The sequence below is a fragment of the Mytilus edulis genome, chromosome 10 (genome assembly GCF_963676685.1).
Source record: "Mytilus edulis chromosome 10, xbMytEdul2.2, whole genome shotgun sequence".
Taxonomy (NCBI): Eukaryota; Metazoa; Mollusca; class Bivalvia; order Mytilida; family Mytilidae; genus Mytilus; species Mytilus edulis.
Window position 1 is genome coordinate 1,836,598 of NC_092353.1, and position 18,530 is coordinate 1,855,127.

Genomic DNA, 18,530 nt, shown 5'->3' on the forward strand with positions numbered 1-18,530 from the left:
TGAGTCAAATCCTTTACATAAATTTATCTGTAGGGGAGGATTCAACATCCACAACCTCTAACCTTGCATCATTCTGTATATACCTGCCCCATGTCAAAGCCCTGTGATTCAATAAAAAAAACTTCAGAATATTGAGTATGGTGCATCAAAAGCAGTCAAATAACTGAAAATAGATTATTTACAAGAAAAATGCTTACAAACAAACAAGTACCAATATAATCGTTCCATTGTATACTAGTTTTCTTATGGTAGCCTTGATTTCTTTATATCTTTGACATATATGAACTCCTACACGTTGAAAATAAGCATGCGTTGGATAATTGCCTTGATTTCAATGTGCAGAATTCCATGTTTGATAATAAACCTTTCACTCTGTTTGAAGAGTCTTTGATTTATTAGTGATGCCAATTTTAGGTAAGTGATCAAACATAATTGAAAAAGTCATTTGAAAAAAATTAGTATTTTATATGTTGTAATTATTTACCAAAAGTCAGTTGTGTTATTCAAATTAGAAGATACGAAATGGGGAATCACATAGTTATAAAAGGTATCAGGCTTATAATTTGATACCCCAGACGCCCGTTTCGTCTACATAAAAGTCATCAGTGACGCTCAGAACAAAAATATTTCGTAAGCCAAACAAGTATAAAATTGAAGAGCATTTATGACCTTAATTCCAAAACGTTTTGCCAAATACGGCTAAGGTAATCTATTTCTGGGATAAGAAAATCCATAATATTTCGAATAATTAATATTTTTGCAAACAGTAAAGGAGTAGGTTCGATAAGGTCCTTAAATGGGCCCTTTTGTAGCTAAAATTTCACAATATCACAATGAATCATTGTTTATACAGTGACTAGATAGAAAATAAAGCCTGGTGTTGAAATTTCACGTTCCTGCGTTTTATTCATAACGTTATACATGTAAGTAGTACTTATTTTGATTTTGCACTCAAAAAGTCAAAGAAAGTTGGTAAATTGCCATCGATTATTGGACAGAAAACATAGAGCGCATTCGAACAACAAATTTCTTTTATAATAATGTTTGTTAATACATTTTACATGTCTACCTTGAATATCGAGTTTGTCGACGCCTGCACTGAATGTTTCCTGGTCCTAAATTTGGTTGAAATTCGGCCGATTTTGTAAAATTTTGCCAAAAGCTCATATATTCACCTTTTTTTATGTACAAATCAACGCTTTAGAATAAACTTTAAAATAGTTCTATTTAACTTTCTCACATGTACAACGTTTTCATCTTGTTACATTGAACTTAATAATTGCGGCCAAATATGGCACTTACCGAACTTACTCCTTTACAAAAATGACCATATAATTGATATTCATGTCAAAAGCGAAGTGCTGACTACTGAGCTGGTGATACCCGCAAGGACGAAACGTCCACCAGCAGTAGTATTGACCCATTGGTGTAAATATTTATCAGGCTTATGATTTGATACGCCAGACAAAATCATAAAAAAGAAGTTGTATTAATCAAGAATAGACAGCAAATACATTTTTCTTTAATTTATTTATAAAATAACTTAGTATTGTGCTAAACTGCTAACATTCCAGAGTACCTGATCTCACCCCGATTTTTGGTTGGGTTAATGTCGCGATGAATTTAGTAAACGTATATGTCGGGTTTAACTAAACTAATAAAGCGGCCGACTCAGTACCATAATCTATGACAAATGAGATACTTTTAAAGTATAAAGTATAATTTCTACAAATGCAAGCAGCACTACACTTACTTCACCCGTGTATGGCATGGCGAAAACATTTCTAAATCTTTTCAAAATTATTGTTTACTTTAAATAACAATGCAGATGTTATTGATGTCTTCACTTATTGATTTAAAGTACTGACGAGACTATCATTGTTTTAACTTTTCAAATTATTTATATAACTCTTTGACGTGGCTCAATATTTGTTTTTCGAGGTTTTGATTTTTGATTTTGGGCGTTCTTATTGGGGATTGGTCAAGGGGTCCAAAGACTTCTCTTGAACTGAATTTTAATGTGCGTATTGTTATGCATTTACTTTTCTACATTGGCTAGAGGTATAGGGGAGGGTTGAGATCTCATAAACATGTTTAACCCCGCCGCAATTTTACGCTTGTCCCAAGTCAGGAGCCTCTGGCCTTTGTTCGTCTTGTATGATTTTTAATTTTAGTTTCTTGTGTACAATTTGGAAATTAGTATGGCGTTCATTATCACTGAACTAGTATATATTTGTTTAGGGACCAGCTGAAGGACGCCTCCGGGTGCGGGAATTTTTCGCTACATTGAAGACCTGTTGGTGACCTTCTGCTGTTGTTTTTTTCTATGGTCGGGTTGTTGTCTCTTTGGCACATTTCCCATTTCCATTCTCAATTTTATGCTCTATGGTCGGGTTGTTGTCGCTTTGACACATTCCCCATTTCCTTTCTCAATTTTACACATTAGGTCTTCATGGTGTTTTTTTTTATCAATTTGTATATCGTTAGTTTTCATATCTAACTTACTCGGGAAATAGTATATGTCATTATGGTGTACTTTACCGCTTTCAATTTCAATTAAAAAACTGTTCCTGTTGAAGTCTCTTTTAGATTTATATTGATTTTTGTGTTGTATGTTTATGAAGTATAGTTTTTGCTGCTGAATCCCATATTAACCAAGTATGTATGTTTGTGTTGCTAAACAAATTTTGACAGTTTATCTAAATTATAAACAACTATTGTACAAGTGCAGTGGTCAGCATAGCTAGCTATACAATCATGTTTAACCAATCTTTTCCTGTATCAAAATCTGCTTACCACTCGTTCCGTTAATTAATATAGTTTGATTTTGTCAAATTTTATGGACCTCCCCCTTTTTCAGTTTACCTTGGAATCTGTTATTTAAGTTAATACGTTTTTTGTTTGAAGATCATGCAATTTCAATGCTTGTTACCACCAAAGTAGTCTGTTTGAATTCTTAATTCTTCTAAAACATGAATCATGTCAATTCAAATTAAGACTCTATCAAAATTAAAAAAAAATATACAATTTAACCGAACGCTGGAACAATTTTTAAAATTTCCAAACACGGCGCAAAGACTACACAGATATGCCAAAATAATAATAGTAATTTACGATGTGAACTAGCACAACTCTAAATTACCAAAGGTGGTGACAGTTGAGATGTTAAACAACTGCATGGAAATACAGTCCCAATAAACAGTCCTGGCCGATCTAAGCTGGTATAATATTTAAAATATGACAACGGTAGAGCAATTGCAACAGAGTCTGCGTATCTAAACACCCCAAAAATATAGTAATTTGATGACAAGAAAAATGAGTAATAAAGTTTTACTAAGGTTAAGTAAAAGCACGTGGCTGCGTATTTAATAGATTGGAAAGAGTGTCGTCAAGTCACCAAAGATGCTCTTTCCTCATTTTGTAAAAAATGGTGTAAACGGGAACAATCTGATAAAAAATCTCTTGATTCTTATTTAAATAAATGTATGAATATGGTAGATAAGAGAATATCACATTTTGAAAATAATTTAGAAGTAAATAATAGAGTACATAATACACCTATTTCTAGAATAAGAAATAAACGTCAAGAACTTTCAAAGTGGTTTGTGTTTGTACCGGCCGACAAAGCAGCCAACAATGTGGTGGTGGTATGCCGTAAATACTACACGGACGTTCTTAAGAATGAAATGTTAAATTCATCTACATTCAAGTCCATCCGCTTCACAGAGAGTCATATAGTAAACAAGCATATCACAACCACATCAAAGCTTAAGGCTTCTTCTGAACATTTGAAGGTCCCTACTATGTATTGGCTACCTAAATTTCACAATAAACCATTTAAATATCGCTTCATCTCGGCCTCTAGTAAGTGTTTTACAACTAATCTTTCAGTGCTCTTAACTAGTTCATTAACTATTATTAAAGAGCTTATCATAAACTTTTGTAATAAAATATATGAACATAGTGGTATAAACCATTTTTAGAGTGTAAAAAATTCTTTGGATGTTTTAGATAAATTACGTGCTTTTGATGGTCCTTTGGATTCTGTTAATAGTTTTGATTTTTCTACTCTTTACACTACACTTCCACACTATCTTATTAAACAAAAGTTTTCCTATTTCATTGAATGGTCGTTTGGTAAAGCTGAATGTAGTTATATTTCTGCAACTCATTTAAAGCCTTCTTCTCTAATGAGAAAGGTAAATATGCTAGATATACTTCCTGGAGGTGTGATGAGATGATTGAAGCTGTTAATTTTCTCCTTGATAATATTTATGTACGTTTCGGCAACAAAGTTTATCAACAGGTTGTAGGTATCTCCATGGGCACTAATTGTGCCCCTTTAATAGCAGACTTGTTTTTGTACTGTTATGAATCACAGTTCATGACTAAACTCAGTCAAGACCCGTCGAAATTGCATGTAATTGATAAATTCAACAACACTTACCGTTATCTTGATGATATTTTTTCGTTAAATAGTCAAGAATTTTCTCAATATACTGCTGAAATTTACCCCAAGGAACTTACTTTAAATAAATCAAATTTATTCGGTAATAACTGTCCTTTCCTGGATTTAGATATTTCGGTTTTCAACGGGAAACTCCACACTAAAATTTACGACAAAAGAGACAATTTTTCGTTCCCTATTGTTAATTTTCCATTTTTAGATGGCACCATCTTACGGTGTTTATATTTGACAACTTGTTCGCTATGCCCGTGTCTGTTGTGACGTTTTTGATTTTAACGAACGCAAACTATGTATTACTGGTAAATTATTAAACCAGGGATATCGTTACCATAAATTACTTTAAACTGTTACTAAATTTTTCTATAGATATAAAGATTTGGTTTTGAAGTTTGGTTGCACCTGTAGAAAACTTATTTTAAACGGGATAACACATCCTCATTTTTACGGAAATGTTGTTAACCGTGCCCGGAAATTTAGAAATGATCCATGTAAACTTGTCGCTCCTTTAAATAAACTTATTCTAAAAGGTTACAACACTGTAATAAGATCATTGAATATTGTTTTTATTGTTATAAATATTGATTTTGTTATCAGTAAATTAAAAGCTAACTAAATATTACTAGTATGTTATATGTATATACATATTCATGGATCTACAATCTGTCGATACCTGTAACTTGGCATTGCACAAGGTCATGTTTTTCTCTGGCTGATTATGACGTCTTTACACTAAATCCATTGGATGTTGGATGTTTACGGATTGATAGTTTAGTCTTAGATGCATGATTTTTTTTTATTAGTTGTTAATGGCTTTGAACTAGCTGTCAGATAACTGCGAGTACTCTCAGATCTGTTCATTGTGTCTTTTTGTGTCGGGATGTATAAGTACCGGGCCAGTTCCACTTGTATGTTTGTCCATCGGATGAGTTAAGCCTTTTTCAACTGATTTTATAGTTCGTTCTTATGTTGTACTGTTATACCAATGTCCCAGGTTAGGGGGAGGGTTGGGATCCCGCTAACATGTTTAACCCCGCCACATTATTTATGTATGTGCCTGTCCCAAGTCAGGAGCCTGTAATTCAGTGGTTGTCGTTTGTTTATGTGTAACATATTTGATTTTCGTTCATTTCTTTTTTTTTTGTTTTACATAAATACGGCCGTTAGTTTTCTCGTTTTACATTGTTTTACATTGTCTTATCGGGGCCTTTTATAGCTGACTATGCGGTATGGGCTTTGCTCATTGTTGAAGGCCGTACGGTGACCTATAGTTGTTAATGTCTGTGTCATTTTGGTCTTTTGTGGATAGTTGTCTCATTGGCAATCATACCACATCTTCTTTTTTATATGATTCATTTGTCATCGTGCAATTACCGAGGAAGGATATCTGTTATCCGAAATATCTAACATATTGTTCGTTTTATTGTGTTTTTGGTGATGTTGTACCCTTTTAGACTTGTTATATATTATAATTTGTAGTGTACTGAATCATGTTTATATGATCCATCGCCCCGTAAGATTTATTGTTAACTATTTATTCAGTCATTTAATATATATATCACTCAGTAGCATGGGTTCGAATCCCGGCGAGGGAAGAACAAAAAATTTACGAAAGCAAATTTAGAAATCTAACATTGTTGGATTTATATATATATATAAATAAAAGTCTATAAAAAATACCAACCAGCAAATTTACTATGTCCCGGATCTTCTATTTGTTGAGCTGAAATATTTGTCAACACGATTTAATAACAACGTTTTCGTATAATAACATCTTATATCAGTACCGTTGTGCTAATCTTTAGACTGATATATATATATATACAACTCGTCTAAACATCAACCCAACAATGTTAGATCTGTAAATTTGCTTTCGCAAATTTTAAATTTACAGATCTAACATTGTTGGGTTGATGTTTAGACGAGTTGTATATACATAATGTACACAGTCATGTATCACCATCATTGCTGGTGATCCGATGGATAAATCTGTTGTAGAGTTGTCACTGACTCAGACGTACTTACTATAGATAATTTAGCTGATCTGTAACAATAACATCTTCATGCCTTATATATCATGTACTGTAGTACGCCGCTAGATTAAAACTGACGAGGAAAGGTAACACACGGCCAGCGAAAGCTCTTTTTATGAGAGCCCAGGTGGTCGTGTGGTCTAGCGGGACGGCTGCAGTGCAGGCGATTTGGTGTCACGACATCACAGTAGCATGGGTTCGAATCCCGGCGAGGGAAGAACCACAAATTTGCGAAAGCAAATTTACAGATCTAAGATTGTTGGGTTGATGTTTAGACGAGTTGTATATATATAGATATATATATATTCTGAACATAGTTTCTAGTATCATCGGTTTCCATTAAAATTGACATTATTTATCAGCGACTTTGTCCTTGGTCGACATATTGTAGTTATTTTTAATTCCAGAGTACTAAATCGTGTTGCACAATCAGTTGTCCTTCGTGTCAGATTTAAAATTGTGGTTTATCTAATGTTAATCAAAAGGATGGGGTCTTGTTGATTGAGAGCCAGTCAATTTTACACTGTCTTAATAGGTTTTAATATGAATTGTGTTATAAAACGATTTATAACCACACATTTATCTACACCTGTTGAAAAAATCTCTTATGACAATTTCCAGATTAAGAACTTTTCGTTCTCTATGTAAAAAAAAGTATTTCCACTTTATGTGTACTGAATGTGAACTGAAGGATATTTTGGTCGGGAACAACATGTTTATTATCACTAGAATTATTTCAATAGAAAAGTTGTGTTCTTATGATTATTATACTATTTGATTTAATTTCTCTTGATAAGTAAAAGGGTTGAGCGCTCTAAAACATACAATACCAAACAACATTCCGTATGTGTCTGTTCAAGTAAAGTGTTTGTAATTTACAAATGAGAATACACATCCATTTAAAACAATTTAGAAATGACAAATAAAAAATTGTTTTAATACTTTCTTGCATAAAAAATAATAGTAAAAATGTTTAATTTCCTCTTATCTCATGTTTCATAATATTACCTTCGTTTTTTAGGTATTGTTTGTATTGGTATTGTTATAACAACATCAAATGGTAAGTCAACTATTTGTTATAAATTATATATTGCATGTTGCTGCACTTGGGATTTTGTTGTCTACCAAACTGTTATTAAAGCATTACGTTCCTTTTCTATGGTTTATATATTGTACTTTTTTTAAAATTAATTTTCCGTGTAGGCTTGGTGTTTTGTATAGAGTTTTGTTATTTGTTGAATGCCTTACATTGGATTAATTCATAATCTAAATAACTTTTAGAACCGTTTTCGTAGAATGAGGTCAAACGTCTCATTTACGTGTATACAATGTGCATTATGTTGTTAAGTTTAAGAATATAACTCTGGGTTTTTGCGTTATTAAGTGGTTGGTTTCATGAATGTTTTTATTTGAAGTAAAACAAATCTTATAACTTAGAATCAGAAATAATGTTTTTGTGCTCCTTGTACATCGAGTGTTGTGTATTATTTTATCAAATCGGGCAGGTCTTTACTATTATCACAATTATTTTTTCGAGACATAATCTAGAAGAGATAATAAGAAAATCGTTTCGCATATATTAAAACATCATAAAAAAGTTTACATCATTGTTTACTGTGGACCATTGGTTTTTAATTCCTCAGATATAATTTTCTCTTACTTTACCAAAATGATGATTTTACCACGCTGATATTAAAAATTTGTAATAAAAAGTATTGATCGTCGTACTAGATTTCAATCTAAAGGTCAGGCAAAATTCCTAAAACGTGCATAGATTGTTCATGAGAAAAAGATTGTTTTTGTAAAATAAAATATTTCAATGAGACTAAAAAATAAAAAAATGCTGTCACTATACTTTTTTTCTTGTTACAGGTAGATAAAATGAGAATTTGCCTTTCATTGCATTAATCAATTTTTGCTTTAAGAGATAATTCCCTTATAAATGGTTAAATTAAAGAAAAAAGATTTTAAAATCATTTTATTTGATATTGAATGAAGCATTTTGGATAAGTAAAAAGTGCAATAAATCAGTCATTTTTTCTTATTCATATAAAAGATTTTGCACATATATTGCAAATATGTCTCAAACTTATTGTACAATCCATGATATAAACTGTATACATGGAATCTTCCTCAAAAATTATTTAAACATGAAAAGGCTAATATGTAGCAGCTTAACAGTTTAATATACACAAATATGTTCCTTTTATTTCTTTTTATCTGTCCTCTTTTTTTTTTTACAAATTCGTCATTATTTTGATGGTGTATTGTAAAGCAGATATTTAACAACCCCGTTCTTCAGAACTCAATTGATATTTATTTAATTTTTTCAGCTTTGACATGTTTAAACTGTCCAGATATTATTCACCCTAGATTCTGTCAGCATGTGAGGCAATGTCCTTTTGATGAGGTACTATTATTTTTTCTAACTCACAGACATGCTTGTTAATTAATAATTATAAAAGTATTTCTGTGCAGTGATATAAGTATTGTCAAAATTACACGTGACAATCATTATGAATTTGGAACACTCCTCCTTTGTATAGATATGTACATCTCTGAGTTATTGCAATCATTCAAAAACATGCTTGGTATCGACCACTGTCTCTTTTTTTTGTGAATTTACGCGAATGTCACAATTTTTATTTGCTTATATGCTCATAAACTTTCAGATAAATTATTTGTTACTTTTTCCTTCTGCTAATGAGAAACATATTCGCTAAAACTCATCCTTGCAAATGAGTTTTTTTTTGTATCACTGATGACAACAGAATTTAACACTTTTATACAACATTACAATGTCATATATCTAGGTGATATGAATTAAAACATGACTGACTTTTTATTATCAGGTTTGTGGTTTAGAGAAGTTTGTAGACTCTTATGGTGATGTTCGATACAAGCTTGGTTGCTTTTTACCAGCGGTAATCATTACAATTCAACATTACACATTTCAGAAACCAAAAAGTAAAAACAGATTTTCGAATACTCAGATATCATTATTATAGAACAGTTAAAGAGGCACTAGCTGTCAAATTCCTGTAGACCAAATTGATTTAAATTCTCATAACATGCCCAAACGTATATCCAAATAACAATAAGTCTGAAATAAACAGTAAACAAAGAATTTGCTCGATAAAATTCGTATGGATTTTAGTCTAGACGTCACATAATTAACCATAGATATTACCTCCGATTACTTTCGACGGACATATAACCCGATATAAGCATCAACATAAATATAAATGTATTGCAACCTCGTGCAATTGGATTTTTTTAAAGTCTGTTTGATTTCATTTTAGAGATTAGAAATCAGTTAATTAACGCTTTTCCTGTTTAAGAATGATTTATAAGTGAATCGAACCAGTCAACGAAAAGGTTCACATTTGTTTCATATTTAATGTTGACAATCGTTTTATTTTAATGGCTGAACACGATTTATTCATGTGTCACCACTAGTTAGCTAATAGGTTAAATTATTGTTCACATAAATACGGATTTAATAAGGTCGAATTATTTCCTTGGTTTTTTTTTAACAAAATTGAACCCAATTGGCTGCTAAAAACGAATTATCATTACATGATTTCTATTTTATTAATGATTGAACCAAACGAAATAATATTCTTATTACTTTCATATCTGTTAGCTATTGCCCATTTTAACGTTAAATGAAGAACATCGAATAAAAAACCCACCTGTGTTAATTGTTAAAAAGACAAGTACAATTTGATTTCAATAAGATGATATCTATTCATCATTTGGAAAATTCATAGTTTGACTGACAGACAAATGGGAAAACTGACTGAGGAACATTAAGAATATGCAGTGTTTATTGGAGGATATAATTTATATTGTCAAATGTTGACGTTTATAAAATAATACGTATTGCAGGTATGCGATCGACGAAAAAGATTACTCAATCTTAATCCTCCAACCTCCGGATCTGGGACCGGTCATACAAACTGTTTTAAATGTTGTACATCAGATATGTGTAACACCAATGGTTGTGGAGAAACAGGTCTGGTTACCTTATGATTATGTTAACAATATATGTGGTAACACGGTTTTGTTCTTCATTTCGAGGATTCGAACTCACAAGTCACAAGTATGATAAACTTGGAATTGCAAATTTTAGATTCACATTCAGTCTAGTTTGTCATAAGATTTGACAATGGTCGATGATTAGTATATATTTGTAAGATATGGATGTCTGTGGCATATTTTATATAATAATTTCTGAAAGTTTAGATGTTGTGGACTTCGACATTCGGATTTACGTCATCTGTTATACATAGTTCTGTGTATTTAGCTATGTTGAAAGCATATATATGTCAAATCATGATAATACTAATTTTTGTTACTGTATGAGAACTTGTAAAATTTCTACTGCTATTTATGCTAAATGTGTGTCATTTTGGATACTGTTACGTTTTTAAGTATAATTTCTATTCTGTTTTAATCCTAAATATTTGTTTACAGATTCTTTTCAACACAATAGTAAGGTGTGTTACAACTGTGAAGGAAGTCTGAGAGGAGATGTTTGTCGGCAAATATCATTTTGTAAAACAAATGAGGTAAACTGTTTTTCCCCCCTCAAAATCTACCAATAAGCAATGCTGGCATACATGTGTCCGAATTTTGATTCAAACTATGTCACAGTTAAAATGGCATCAATAGCATATTTGTCTTCCTATCAAACATGCCTGTAAGTCATATTTAGAGTTTGTTGTGAAGGCATTCATACATATTTTTATTGAAAAGCATATACATGACACTAATACCCAACTAAGTGAGAAGCGTATATCAAGATACAAGAAGGAAATAAATGAACAATATCAAAATATTTGATAAGTTGAAAGTAGATACTGGTTGTTTATATTTTCATTATCCAAGATGTGACGAGCATGTGATATGTTTACATAATTAAGGTAGCACAATACAAAGATTTTTTCACTTCCAATCAGACAACTTTAAACTGATGTAATTCATTTCATCCTTCTTTAAATCTTATAAATGAGGTACCAAAAGAAAGAAGAAAGATTAATCTTTCAAATTGTGATAATTTCATTATGACATAATTATTACATAATTAATTATTATGTAATTAGTTGCTATATTGTGATGTCCACACTTGAATGAATTTAGCGTCTTTGTTCTTCATAGCATCCCAAAATATTTATAGATTCTTGTACAACACAGCTTGACCTCCAAAACAGTGTCTCAGATTTCAAAAAAACATCAACAAAACAAATTTTATACCCAATTGAATTTGGTGGTCTCTTATGAATTGATGTTGCAAACTTCATTGAAAATTTATGAGAGAATGAAATGCAATAGGAAAAATCTGAGACACAGTTGTGGAGGTCAAACTGTGTTGTGCAAGAATCTATAAAATATTTTGGGATACTATGAATAACAAAGAAGCTAAATTCATTCAAGTATGGACATCACAATATGGCAACTTATTACATAACAATTAATTATGTAATAATTATGTCATACTGAAATTATCACAATTTGAAAGATTAATCCTTCTTCTTTCTTTTGGTACCTTATTTATAAAATTTAAAGAAAGATGGGTGGAATTACATCAGTTTAAAGGTGTCTGAATGGGGATGAAAAATCTTTGTATTGTGCTACCTTAAACGATATAAATATTGAGAGAGGTACGTAGATAGAGGAATATGCAGTGTGTCCTGAAAATCAGGAAAAACATACTATTAGCACTGTATTGTTGCAACACGATTATCCTTTCATCACTCCTATTAAGTTTTCTAATATCTGTAACGTTGTTATGTACGTGACGTCATGATAAAATTCAACAGTTATAGACAATTACAATAGGACATTTAGTTAAAAAAATGATTAACATATAGCTGAGAGGGTGATAGAGCAGATTAGTAACCCTCTTAAAACATTTTCAACCTCGGGTTCGCCTCAGTTGACACTGTCTTGTCGGAATAACAATCTCAGTGCTCTATTATCCTCGCAGCTATTTGTTATTTATATAATATTTTACATAGTAAATTTAGATCTTCATATTTTAGATGTGTTACATGCAAGAAGGAACACGACAAGGAGAAGTATTTTATAACAGTGGATGTATAGAGAGTCACGTATGTAACTTTTGTTTCTATTATTTATTTATATTGCTATATCTATTTTAATGAATGTGTAAAGAAAAGAAAAAAGAAAAATCACAAATATACTGGAGTACGAGGAAATTCAAAACGGAAAGTCCCTATTCAAATGGCAAAACCAAAAGCTCAAACATATCAAACGAAAGGATAACAATGAATTACTGGATACAATGCTAGCAGTTATTTCATTTTAACATATTTTGTTTAAATATCATATTAGTTAAAAGAAGTACAAATATAGACTAATTGATGTGTGATCGACTTTAATGACCCTACATGAGGATTTTTTATTGTAAATGTTGTTTAATTCAATTCTTTTGTCATTTTTATTAATAAATTGTCTTGAACATGTCAGTAAAAAAGTGGCCTGATTTGCGACACAATTCCTATTTTGCATCCAATGCATCGAAGCAGACAAATCGGTACCACACGAAGGTCTAGTTTTTGTCTATATTGTTTTGTTTTGTTTTGTTTTGTTGGATTTGTTTTTGGTTTTCTTTTTCGCCAACCAGTCACTAATTTATTCGTTTTGAATGAATTCTTCATTTGTATATTTTGCATTTTTAAAAGTCCTCTACTTTAATATCGTTTGACATAGTTCGTCTCTTTAGTTTTTTTTAATAATTGCTCTATTTTTGCAAGAATAACACATTCTCTGCAGCTTTTAAACCCTTGCGAAAAATCCCTAAGAGATCCGGGTCCGTAGGTTGCCGGTTTTAAGACACCGTGTTTCTCCCTATTCTGTATTTCGTCATTTGCTTAGGAGTCAACATTTCCTCGACCTTCATACTGGACAGTTTGTATTAAAGGACCGACCTAATGTATTTATTGTGTGTTTGTTTATTCGTTTTGAACATGATTTTTTTCGCCGATGGACATTTTGCAAACAAAAATGAACAATCAATCAAACTATCACAAAGTTTTTTTAATCAATATTCATATTTTTTTTATATATGAGATTTGTGTATTGTTGTTGCAGATATGCATGTCCATTACTGCTCCTGTAATAGGTCGTAGAGATCTTGAGATATCGTACAAGCGTGACATTTTTAAAAGATCAGGTCGAAACCTCCGCTGCTGTCAAGGTCATCTTTGTAACAAAGAATATGGATCTTTACCAACCCAGAAACCTGGAAGTCAAAATTCCCATCCAACACCAACTTCTAACATCTTTACTCAGTCACCTCATATAAGTATGCTTTTACATTAGCATATATTCTTGTACACATTTAGTCTTTCAAAAAAATTGTTACCTTTGCAACTACATTGTAAGTCTATTACATTTTATTTTTTTAGTATGATCTGTTGCATCTAAGCACTTCTAAGTTTCAACAAAATAGAACAATTTTCGGTAAATATAAAACCAAACGGCCAACAATTTGAAAAAAAAATCAGAAGTCTTTACAACCCTTTTTACGCTTTAACATTTGGATACTGTTTTGAAACAAAATGACATTTGTTCTGCAATCATATGTTTTTTGAACATACGGATGACGTAGACATATGATAGCAGAACAAAATTTTTAATGTTCAATTTTACAGATTTCTTACAAAAATAGTGTCCTCATTTTTAACGACCTTCATACCTCCTTGTGTGGTTATGTACATGTAAATGTATTTCATAGGATTATTGGTAATATGTAAGGTATTGTTTTTTCTTCTATTACCTCTAAGACGTATAGTCCATTCGCTATTTTTGATAATATCGCATCTAAAAAGTGTTCTCTGTACCTTTCACGCCTGATTTTTTGTAGTGCTTTAAATTCACAATATTTAAAAAGTGTCTCATTCAATAATGCAGTTCTGATAAATGTTAAAACTATTTTTGGTACCACAGTTCCAAAATTCTTAATGGTACATCAGGTTGAAAGTAACATTTGTGGGCTCCTGATGGGTAGTACATTTTAGTCACAAACTTTTTCGTACCAGTTCAGATCTGACTAGTTTTGTATTGGCCATGGTATATATTATCGATCAGCAGTTGTAGTAGCCATCTAAGCTTCTTGGATTCATGTAAATTTAGATTATAACATCGAATTACACAAATTAATAGACAATAGACAATAGACAATGTTTATTAGTACAAACACATTTACATTAAATGGTTATGGCATACAAAATTAAGACAATAAATTGACAATAGTTAAATCAGAGACATATGATAACGAACTATGTGTATATATTTTTGACAATGTCTGTCTATGTTCTATGATTTACCTTTATGATTTTTCTTTTATTTTACATTGAATTTAGGTATATGTCAATCCGGAAAACAATGTTATAATGGCGGGAATTGTCAGTCATCAAACTGCATATGTCCAGATGGAGTTTTTGGTGACCATTGTGAATACACAGGTAACAAGATGTATGCATCTGCCCAAAAATTGGAATTGTTGTTGATAAGTGGTTAAATAATGGTTTTAAAAATAATCCAAGTATAAATGTTTTAACACTAACGATTAAGCGATTGCCATTTAAGCAGTATTAAGTAGTATTTTTTTATTAGATAATAATGAAAAACAAAAATAAAATTTATTTAAAAACCATATGGAATTCTTTTACAGATACTTTTTCAATTAGTATTGAAATCACAAATATTTTGCTTTCAACTAGTGTTTTTGGTTAGACCGTTATTATTCAAATGATTGCAAGTCTTTAAATTTCTGAAATTAGGATATAACATTTTTATGATTTTTTTGGTTGTTTGTTCCTTTTGCATACTTAGTACACACTTAACATTAAGAATACCTATGGTTATCTTATTACTGATTTAGTATGTTATTGTTCTTTCAGATACACGCGGTACTTCTTTTCTGCTCGTATTTCCTCAGACACAATTCCCGGGTTGTCAATCCCCACAAGCACTGATCGGAACAAAACAGAATGGAGTTTATCACAAATTCTCTTTTTCCTCTCATTACAACACTTCTATACAATTCTCACCAAAGCTGTATGACATACATTTTAACCGAAGTGTTGCGATGACTTCGGATGGAACATTTCTTCATGGTGTTGCATTATCATTCAGTTCAAAAGTAAGTTTATATGCCTTGACATACTGTAATAAATCTACAGAGAAATACAGCGAAGGCTATATGGCTATACCAACTAATTTTCTATCAACAAAATACATTGTTCCTATGTATACAAGTTCTTCGTATAATGCTCTAATTGTAGTAGCAGCATTTAAACCAAACACTATAGTTAACATTCATCAGAAACGAAATAAAGCAAAATACACATTTAAAAACATTGTTTTAAGTGCGTATGAAACCTACCAAATTTCAAACTCTTATGATCTTTCTGGAACTCTTATTACTAGTACTGAACCCATAGCTGTTGTGAGCGGCCATGAGGGTAATTACATAGGAGGTGGTGGTTATAATCCTTTTATGGAAATGGTTCTTCCATCAGATCAGTGGGATAGAGTGTATGTGATTCCACATATTGCTAGACGGCCATCCAAGATTGTCCGAATTTATAGTAATCAACCAACAAATGTGACGGTTCATTATCAGTTCAAGATAGAATCAAAATCTATTTCCGAGAGAAGCTTCGTAGATTTTGATCACGGCATGATATCATATTTCAACGCTAGCAATGACGTTATGGTTATGGTGTTTCCTAAGGGACTTGCTGATTATTCCGGTGATGCCTTTATGATGACAGTCCCGGGTATCAACCAGTACTTATCAGTATACGAGTTCGCGGTGCCGTCAGAATTTACTAACTATATAAGCATCACAGTATTATCAAATGCCCGGGATGGATTCATTCTAGATGGGAACCCAATGCATCACGAGAACGGAAGTCATATCTTTGGTGGACCGAATCATTATTCCACATTTACAATGCCTATTCATAGTGGTGTTCATCAAATTAGTCATACATCAAACGTCCGATTTGGTCTTTGGGTATATGGTGACGGTCCGAAAGATGGTTACGGGTACCCGGCCGGAATAGCATTCCGAACCGGTACTAAGTAAAGCTTAATTAGTCGGAAACACATTTATGACACATATTAAATGGTATTTAAATCTTTCAGCTTTGATTATTGAATTTTGGTTATAGAAAAAAAAGAATCAATCAATGACTAGCAGGTTAAACAATGGATGTACATAAACCCTGCTGACTGCCAAATAAATGAATCACCAGATGTAAAAAAAAATGATCTTAATACCAAACTGAAAACAAAAACTTTCAGAAAACTTGGTATACCGTAAACAAGAGGTACACAAAAAAGTACACCATATCTGGATTTCGACAATTAATATCTCTTCAGTGATGTTAGGAATCGAATCTGTATTTGAAAGGCCATATAATTAACCTCAATTAAGTACAAACTCTTGAATTTGAAGAGTCGAACAAAGAATGAACAGATCATATATAAGGATCACCTAAAATAACCGAAACCACTTTTTCTTTATAAAATTGGAAAAAGATTATTCAATTATACATGTAATACTTTCTTATACCTAATAGGATATCTAATAGTCCTTAACAATTCAAGCATATCAAACACATTCAAATTATTTTTTAATTTGAAGCTACATATGACTTTAAATAACAAATATTTCAATTTATAATATGCACAGTTTGTTCTTAGAGTTTGAATAACAGTATAACAATACATGTACAATTTTTTTTTTTGCTTATAATATCAAAACTTTAAAAAAAAAATTGATAATTTATAACCTTTTGAATAAGTAGTAGGCAAACTTGATTCTATGATTCAAATAGAATAAAATGAAACTAACACTTTATAAATGTCTAGCGTATTAAGCGCTGTTCTGCATTTCCCCCAACAGGAACGCTCAAAGTCTAATATTTGAAAGCCAAGGGTGCATGCGAACCGAATCAGTTGAAGAACTCAGGCAAACAGTTTTGACCACAACCAATTATCCACTCTAAAATATAAAACGTACAGGTTCATAAAATGTCTGTAGTTTACTTTTCGCGAGTACTAGTATAAGTTTAATTGCAGGAAATAATAAATACATGATCATGAGTGTACCATAGCACTATCAACTTAGCGAGAGGTACTTTTTGGATATATTTGTCTCCAGCAGCAGTACCGACCAAATGGTAATAAAAACTAAGGCTACAACTACAATTTCATATATTTATTAAGAATTGCGTTCAATAAACACAACTGCGTATATCACCTTACAGAAATCTAGGTAATCTACAAAATTGAATCAACAATGTAATATTTACCACAGTCTATCTTATGCCTGTGACGATTTAAGTACGCTTGCACAATAAAAATACGTAGAATATGTATATCTGATTGCAAAATTCCTTGTTTGACTACAGTCCTGTTATTTTGATCACAGTTCCATTTTCGTATTGGAAATGATAATTCTACGTGAGTAACACAATCATAACTGGTTGCTAAAAAATACAAATTATAAGATAGTGGACACACATTGGACATTATTTTTATATGTTTAAAACTTATATTAAGCATACGTCAATCAGGTAGGAGTCTAAAGTCGCTAAGAGATTCCGAAAGACAGCTTGTACTCTTTATACAAATACATTTAACCTTTTGATATATATTAATATTTAAAAGTATCTATCAGTTGAACATTTGCAAATGTAAGGATCTGAAGGAATAAAACAAAAGTATGATTATTAAGAACTAGATGAATCTTTTTGTAAAGTTTGTTTCGTGTAAAAGCGTTGAACAAAGGGGATTTTGTATGAAGCGTGGAATACTCATTTTTGCTAAGATAAAAATAACACGTCATCAATCATGTTTTTCTTTTACTTACCTGTGCACTTTATTGTAGAAACTCGTTTCATCATGAATGTAACATTTGATTTTGAAATGAAGGCTTTTAGAACTACGCGAAAATGTCGTTAGCGAATTAAAATAAGATATTATAT

At 31.5% G+C, this 18,530-nt stretch overlaps 1 protein-coding gene across 1 annotated transcript; it reads left to right on the forward strand.

Moving 5' to 3' along the window:
• The first annotated feature begins 295 nt into the window (after nucleotides 1–295).
• Nucleotides 296–16,679, forward strand: LOC139493107 (uncharacterized). The gene is made up of 10 exons (XM_071281265.1): nucleotides 296–414; nucleotides 7,520–7,558; nucleotides 8,832–8,908; nucleotides 9,351–9,422; nucleotides 10,390–10,516; nucleotides 10,978–11,072; nucleotides 12,546–12,614; nucleotides 13,618–13,831; nucleotides 14,892–14,993; nucleotides 15,432–16,679. The coding sequence occupies exons 1-10, from the start codon at nucleotides 402–404 to the stop codon at nucleotides 16,622–16,624; spliced, it is 2,001 nt and encodes a 666-aa protein (XP_071137366.1). The 5' UTR covers nucleotides 296–401; the 3' UTR covers nucleotides 16,625–16,679.
• Nucleotides 16,680–18,530: the final 1,851 nt, after the last annotated feature.

Coding starts and splice junctions, on each gene's coding strand:
- LOC139493107 (XM_071281265.1), top strand. Junction 10,517..10,977: donor CAATGGTTGTGGAGAAACAG/GTCTGGTTACCT, acceptor ATTTGTTTACAG/ATTCTTTTCAACACAATAGT. Junction 12,615..13,617: donor GTGGATGTATAGAGAGTCAC/GTATGTAACTTT, acceptor TTGTTGTTGCAG/ATATGCATGTCCATTACTGC.